The sequence below is a fragment of the Teleopsis dalmanni genome, chromosome 1 (assembly GCF_002237135.1).
Source record: "Teleopsis dalmanni isolate 2A chromosome 1, ASM223713v2, whole genome shotgun sequence".
Taxonomy (NCBI): domain Eukaryota; kingdom Metazoa; phylum Arthropoda; class Insecta; order Diptera; family Diopsidae; genus Teleopsis; species Teleopsis dalmanni.
Genome location: NC_051846.1, coordinates 154,962,934 through 154,971,439, shown reverse-complemented (window position 1 = coordinate 154,971,439; position 8,506 = coordinate 154,962,934). Strand labels below are relative to the sequence as shown.

The 8,506-nt window shown below is 30.6% G+C and overlaps 1 protein-coding gene across 1 annotated transcript; it reads left to right on the top strand.

Annotated features, from left to right (window-relative positions):
• The first annotated feature begins 6,431 nt into the window (after nt 1–6,431).
• Nucleotides 6,432–8,144, top strand: LOC119669440. The gene is made up of 2 exons (XM_038079333.1): nt 6,432–6,738; nt 8,013–8,144. The coding sequence occupies exons 1-2, from the start codon at nt 6,432–6,434 to the stop codon at nt 8,057–8,059; spliced, it is 354 nt and encodes a 117-aa protein (XP_037935261.1). The 3' UTR covers nt 8,060–8,144.
• The last annotated feature ends 362 nt before the right edge of the window (nt 8,145–8,506 follow it).

The window sequence follows — 8,506 nt, the reverse complement described above, 5'->3', positions numbered from 1 at the left end:
GTGAAAATCACAAAATTGTCGGGTCGGCTGATATTGATAAAATAGTTTGTGCAGAGATACCGGATAAAAATTTGCAGCCAAAATTACATGAATTTGTTGTCAAACACATGATGCACGGTCCTTGCGGTGTTTTGAATCCAAGCTCTGTATGTATGCAAGATGGAAAATATTCAAAACAATTTCCAAAGGATTTTGTGCAATTAACGAAAGAATCAGTTAATGGTTATCCGTTGTATAGACGGCGCGATAATAATGTTTCCGTTGATGTTAGAGGAAAGTCTTTAGATAATCGTTATGTCGTTCCATACAACCCGTATTTGTTTGCAAAATATAATTGTCACATTAATGTCGAGGTGTGCACTTCCGTCAAAAGTATTAAGTACATATATAAATATGTATATAAGGGTTTTGATAGTGCAACTGTTTTAATTCAAAGTGAAAGCACAAACGAAAATGACTAACAAGTATAAGTTGAAGTAGATGACGTTAGAAATTTTTTGAATGGTCGATATGTGGGATCAACTGAGGCTATGTGGCGAATATATGAATTTCCTATGCATTTTCAGTCTCATATTATAATTCGTCTTGACATTCATTTGACACAAAGACAAAATATTATATTTCGCGAAGACCAAGAAAGACAAGCAGTAGAAAATCCTAAGCTTACGAAGCTATTAGCTTTCTTTCAATTGAATCAAAGTGATTCATCTGCTAATCAATATACGTATATAGAAATTTCATTGCATTATGTTTGGATTGATAGTAGAAAATCTTGGCAAAAAAGACAACGAGGAGGAGATAAAATTATTACTCGGATGTATATGGTGTTTCCCAAAGAAATTGAGCAATTCCATTTAAGATTACTTTTGTTGCATGTAAAAGGGCCAAAATCATATGAAGATGTGCGTACATTCAATGGAATTGTTTATAGGACATTTATCGAAGCATGTCATGCTAGGGTAATTGCGTCCAATTATAACGAGTGGAGAGTTTCTCTCAATGAAGCTAAGACATTTAACTCAGGAAAACAAATGCGTAATTTGTTTGCGATTAATTGTGCCTTCAATATTCCAGCAAATGCATTAGCGCTTTGGGTGGAATTTAGAGATCATTTAAGCGAAGATTTCGTTAGAGATGGTTGTAGTGTAGATGTTTCTTTTAATAGAGTATTATTGGAAATCGAGGATATTTTGTTAACACATAATGTTACATGTACGTCACTTGGTTTGCCTACACCTACAATAATGCCAGAATTTGCTGATCTCGATATTTTTGATCCTTTCGTAGAAGAATGTTTATTTAATGAGCTTTATGATTGCGCAAATAATGAACAGCGTGATACTATTGATAAAGTTATTCGTGAAGTTCAGTATTACCATACAGGATCAAATGTGTTTTGTTTGACATCCCATGCAGGTTGTGGGAAAACATTCACACAAACGGCTATAATTCGTAAATTAAATTCCCTTAATCTTCGCTGTATTTCGTGTGCATTTAGTGGTATTGCTGCGAGTCAAAGCAATGCATAATAACACAATAGATTGTGAAGTACTCACTGGAGTTGCTCGCGGAAAACGTGTTTTGATTCCACGCATACACTTGACGTATTCAGGGACTGCACTGCCATTTAATTTTCAAAGAACACAGTTTCCACAGTCATCAGCGCATTTGCTATGACAATTAACAAATCCCAAGGACAGACATTTGATAGAGTTGGAATATTGTTGAGGAGACCTGTTTTTTCGCATGGTCAACTTTACGTTGCAGCCAGTTGAGTTAGATCATTTGACGGACTTAAATTTTAAGTCAGTAATGAAGGTGGACAAGGTCATTTGGCTAATGATGAAAGGGTTTTTACAAAAAATATTGTTTACACTGAAGTTTTGAGAACTTCGTGATATAAAATATAGAATTATTATTATGCATTATTATCATTTTAGATTTCATTCAGTTTGAATGTTTTTCAATATTAAATTTTTTTCATTCGTTCATTTGCCAATTTCATTTCTTTGTTTCTTGCCTTCACTGCATACCGCGATTTGATTTCGTGATGGCAGAGTATAGGAATTTGTTTGATAATTAACACGGGAGCGAGATGTTGTGCAAAGTCGCATTGTCGAAATTATGCAATAAATTGACGCAATAAATTGCGTCAGAATTTCGAATTTCTTTAGAAGAAGGTGCTGTTCTACAAAATTGCTGATTCCTATACTGATAACTTTCCGATATCACCTGAAGAACAAATGTACGGAGCAGATGTTAAGATAATTTATTTGTTGAAAAGATTTCAAAATGGAGCATCAGTTCGAAATTTTATCGGTATTTCATTCAAACAATTCATCATATTTCATATTTTATACTAATTATTTTCTTTTTTCGCAGGTGCATATGTGGTCACATATGACGACAAATTTAAATTAAACGATTTGATTGGATTGATAATACAAGGAAGAATTAAGCCAAAACCAGAAACACAACAAATAATTTTGCACGAGATGAAATTATAAATTTTAATTTATTTTTTAAATTGTTTTCTACAACTTTCTTTAGATTTTGTTCATATTTTAATCAAATTCATCAATAAAATTTAAATACTATTAAAATAAATAAATTGTATTTTCTATTGGTCGAATTTCGACCACTGGCGACCCTAGTATTAATAATTTTATTACTTTTAACTATTTGCATACTATTGACACCATGGCTAAAAGTCGTCAAGCAAATAAGAAGGCTTTACAATCTAAGAAGATTAGAGCAATACGTCGACGTAAAATTACAAGACGTAACCGAAGAACCGTTAGAACGGCGCCGGTTGATTATCTCGTAAAAGGAGCCCGCACTCTGTTTGGATTACTTCCAGGACAGGCTGTTTTAAAGCCCATCTCGGATTTTATCTTTGGAAAAGCATCAGTTTCATTTTCAACCTATGCGGAACTATATCATGGATCTCCAAGTTAGCATCTTGGTCTGCAAGTTAGCATCTTGTTAATTCCTGCTAGCGTCATCGCCGACTCACTTTCTAATGTTACTATTAACGGAGGGAAAATTTGGTACACTAATTTTACCAAAGGCTGTGTGCATAATGTAAATGCCACGCTCATATCCACTTGTCCGGTTGGAAAGAAAAGTGATATGTGGGGAGTTTGTTTTCAACCTTTAGACGCGGTAAAAACAGATTATATGACGTACCGTGATATCTCTGAGTCTCCATTTTCTAAAATTGGACCCGTTACACGTCTATTAAGTCTGCAATTTACACCAATTCCTAGAACACCTACGTGTTATGGAATGATTGGATTGTCTGATAACTTGTAGCGTTTGAAGATTCACAAGACAGATCAGATTATACATCTGAAGATTTCGGATGTAATATTCAAGTTGGTGGTAGCGGATAACTCTGTTGCCGTATTGACGAAGTAAAGCAATATGACCGAGTTGTAACGTATAAGAATAATAATGTTATCATCACTGCTCAGTTTTTCGTTTAACAAGCGAAGTGTTCAGACGTATTTCAGCGCGTAATTCATTTGATTACTCCAAAATGAGTGACACCAGCGATGGTGAACGTCTTACGAGACAATTTAAAAATCTCGTTGATAAAGTCAAAATAAAACAAAACATTCTGAATTCGGATATGTTTCAAAAGTTCTGCTATAACTTGAGAAGTTTGCATATGGATCCTGAACTATGTATTCAACTCTTAAAAACTGACTGCCAGACAGAGTCTTTTAAAACATTACTTTGTATTCCTAAAGGAACTATAATCGAAATTAATGGAACAGGCAAAAATACTCTCAAATATATTTTTACATATAAAAAAATGTCAACTGTTACAATTGAAATTATTGTTTCAGAAAAAAATTTTGCTTTTGTACAATAAAACATACATAACTTCTCATAACATAGATCTAAATTCTAACGGAAAAGAAGTTGAAAGCGAAAACAAAACACAACAGCAGGTAGCAAACAGTCACTCCACTAACACTCATTTGTTAGAAGAGAAAGTTCAAAAGCTTATTGAAGAGATTCAAAAACTGAATGCCTTACTTTTTGAGCAAGTTGAAGAAAACAAAAAATTGAAGAAACAAATTATTGAAATGGAAACTAAAGCAAAACAAACAACTAAAAATCAGTTAAAGAGACGCAAAATAATTACTGCTTCAAACTCACAAAGTAAGAGAGAATTTGCTCACAAAGATAACATAAGCTCAGATGAAGAGACTGTTGATGAAATTTTGTGTGAAATGGAAGAAGAAACTCTCTTAAATAACTCGTTACAAATTACAACAACTGAAGTGTCAAACATCATAAAGAATCAAGAAAACAAACAAATAACTACAACAAAAATGAAACGTGATAAAAAAATACCACCGATAGTGGTATATGATAATGATCAGAAAAGAATGAATGAAAAAATAATCAACCAAAACATCTGCAAAAAAAATGAATATTATTTTGTTAGAGTTAACAAAAATAAATATAGAATATTCGTAAATACAATTCAGCAATATGATGCGTTATTATCATTACTTAAATTAAATGGTATTAAATACCACACTTACACACCTAATGAACGGAAAATTATCCATATTCTTTTTAAAAATGTTCCTATGTGCTACAACGAAAATGAAATAACTGAATTTTTGAAATATGATTATGGCCTTAATCCAATTCGGCTAACTAAATTTCAAACCAAATATATGATGGAAAATAATATAACTTCTTTGAGCCTAACACGGACAAGAAAAGAATATTCGAAGTCAAATCAATTGGTAACCAATACGGCGTTATTGCTGAAGAATTTAAAAGTAACGGTGTAAGCCAATGCCTCAGTTGTTGGCGTCTGGAACATACTAGCTCAAATTGCACATACAATCCTCGTTGTGTCAAATGCATATTTAATCATGAAATCGGAAAATGTCAACTAGATACAAACACGGCACTAAAAGCTAGTTGTGTAAATTGCAGAATGAATACGCACATGGCGAACTCTAAGGAATGTCCAGTATATAAACGAATCATTGAACGCAGAAACAAAAAATCTGAAAGAGTAAACACTAATGAATATAGAATTTCAACAAGCGCAAATGGATTAAACGGCCAACAAAGTTATGCACAAATAACTCGAATAAATCAAAACAATATCATGGCAAATTCCGAATTAAAACAGTTCATTAGCAACTTAATTATCCAAACTGTTAATAACGTAATAACCAAAATTGCACCACAGCTGATCCCGTTAAATATTACAAATGAATTTTAATAAAAATCTAAAATGTATTGAGCTGAATGTTAACTCACTTAAAAGCAAATATAAACAACATTGCCTTATGGAATTTCTAGATGAACACAAACCTGACGTTGTATTTCTAGTGGAAACTAAATTAAATAAAAATAAAAAATTAACAATCTCTAACTATAACATTATAAGAAATGATCGCGAAATTAATGATGGTGGAGGTACAGCCATATTATTAAATAAGAAATTTAAATATGAACTACATACCACAAATTTTAATTCGGTATGTTTTGAATATACATCAGTAAAATTACATCTAGAAAATCAAAGTCGCATTTTTTTGACATCGATATATAAACCTCCGGATAAGCATATAAACCTTAATGATCACAACTTACTTATAGATTCATTTAAAAAATCTCAGTTTATTATTGGCGGTGATCTTAACTGTATTCACTCTTTTTGGGGAAATACAAATAACAAACCAGAAGGCAATAAATTACATAAATGGTTGGTTGATAACATAGACAAATATAAAATAGTATCTCCACAATCAAATGAACCCACATGCATCAGATCTAACTCAGAATCATTCATTGATTTATTTTTAATCGAAGATGGGCTCAAAATAAATTTTGAATCGGCAACGCAAAAGCTTCAAACCTTGGACTTTGATTCAGATCACAGAGCAATAATTCTTGAAATTACTTTGACTAACAAAATAATTTACAATGATGTCTCAAAAATATACAACTGGAGCAAAGCTAAATTTAAAAATATTCAAAAACTAATAGATAAACGCTTAGATGAACTTTATTTGCCAATTTCTAATAATTTAGAAAATGACCAAATTGATAAAGCTGTTTACAAAATCAATGAAATTTTTGAACAAGCAATAAACCTACATGCACCAACAATTACAATAAATAATTCAACTTTAATTACATTATCTGAAAAATCACTAAAACTTCTTAAAACAAAAAAAACTGTAAGACGCCAATTATTTCGAAATAAAAACTCACCAAATTCAGACTACCTCAAAACACAGTTAAAACTTATATCTAATATGACGTTTAATTCAATAATCAACGATTACAATATTTACTGGGAAAATAAATTCAAAAATCTTAAACTTGATAACAATGTTTTTAAAAATTTTAAACAAATTTCAAACTATAAAAAACGATTAACTATGCCGAAAACACTCGTAGTAAACAACAGTAATGGATCAACTGTTTCATCAGATACAGACAAAGCTAACGCTTTTGCTAGTAATTTTGAAAAATCGCACTTAATCACAATAAATATGGGATATCCTGTTTTCGATGAAATGGTAAACCAATTTGTCAACAACAACTTTAGCAACGAATGTATCATAAATTTTGCAACAACAGATCAAAATGAAGCAGGAAACTTTCATACTTTCCCCGACTCCCCTTTCATCAAGGTATCGGATGTTACTTATGCAATTAAATCTAGAAATAACAAAAAATCATCAGGTAATGATAAGGTCTCAAATTTTCTATTAAAAAAAATAGCTAAAAGTGAAAAATTTTGTAAAACCATTACTTCTTTCTTTAATCATATTATAAATAACTGTTACATGCCTAAAGTTTGGAAAGAAGCAACATTGCTACCAATCCCTAAACCATTAAAAGATGAAAAAATTATCAGCAATTACAGACCAATCAGCAAAATTTCATCTTTAGCGAAAGTGTTTGAGAAAATAAAATATTTAAAAATAGAAAAAGAAGCTGAAGAATTAGAAATAAATCTAAATAATCAATTTGGATTTAGGCGTGGACGCACAACAACTCATGCACTTTTTAAAGTAGCGGATGAAATCGCTATAAATTTAAATAATAATACACCTACTCATCTTATTACCCTAGATTTTGAAAAAGCTTATGACACCTTATGGATAAACGGTTTTATATATAAATTACACTCAATGGGGTTCAAAGACATCACTTGCAAATTTCTTTTAAATTACTTAAGCAACAGAACATATAAAGTAGAAGTTAATAATACATTTTCGAATCTGTACATAGCAAAAGCTGGCACTCCTCAAGGGTCTGTATTGTCTTGTCTAATATTTATTCTATATGTTGCTGATTTCCCTATTCATCAAGGTTCACTTGACATTAAAGTTACACAGTTCGCTGATGATGTTTTAATTAGAACACACACACAAATTACCTCCCTTGCTCAAATTGAATTGAATGAGTATCTTGAAAAAATACTTAAATATACCAACAAATGGAAAATAAAGATAAATACAAATAAATCGGAAGAAATAGCGATAGTAGGAAATATATTCCAAACCAAACGTAGAGTACGGAAAAATTGCTTTAATATAGAATTAGTCTTTAACAATGAATTAATACCTAAAATCGCACACCTAAAATATTTAGGCGTTTATTTTACTAAAAACTTTAAATTTAACTTTCATTTGCAATATATCAAAGCAAAAATGCTTGCAGCATATTTTGTACTAAAAAATATCTTTTTTAACCGGAAAATAAATGAAAAGATAAAACTTTTAGCTTATAAACAAATCATAAAACCAATAGCCATGTACGCATGTCCCATTTGGTTACAAGTATCCAAAGCGCAAATAGAATTGATAAGTAAATTAGAAAGAAAAATTCTAAGATCATGTTCAGGATTGTTTCGTAGACCTAACAGTGTTAAATATTATCGAAATGAACATTTATATGAAAAATGTAAAATTAATCCTATTCAAAATGATTTTATCAAATTCGCTCTTAAGTTCATAGACAAAGTAAACAACGAAAATCAAATAACTATTCATTATAATGATAACGATATGATAAACATAGACTACTACAAAAGTAAGCCTCCATCTTATTTACACTATCTTTCGAAGAGGAATGAACTTTTTGTAAATGAAAAGACTACTTATTACGAAAGTCTACAAACGATACGAAATCATCGTATCGCTAATCAACAAATAAGTTTAAACTGAATGTAATATTTATTTTCTGTATAATTTCTTTATTTATTTTTTAGTTTTAGCTTAATTTTAGTCTTAGTCGTGTAAGGAAAATACAAAAGTTAAGTCAAACAAAACATACTTAATATAATTAAAACGAGAAATCGAAAACCTATCATATTTAAGTACTTTGACAAATCTGTTAAGGATGTAAAGTTAAGTGTTACTGTAAATACAAGTTTGTGTCTTTGTTCTTGTATATAAGAAATGTAAATCTATAAATAAAGGCTCACTTATTATTATTATTATTA

Excerpts from the sequence above, each read along its gene's own strand:
- LOC119669440 (XM_038079333.1), top strand. The coding sequence starts at position 6,432 with ATGCCGAAAACACTCGTAGTAAACAACAGTAATGGATCAACTGTTTCA. Across the intron at positions 6,739-8,012 it reads AAATAACAAAAAATCATCAG|TTCATAGACAAAGTAAACAA; the intron begins GTAATGATAAGG and ends TTCGCTCTTAAG.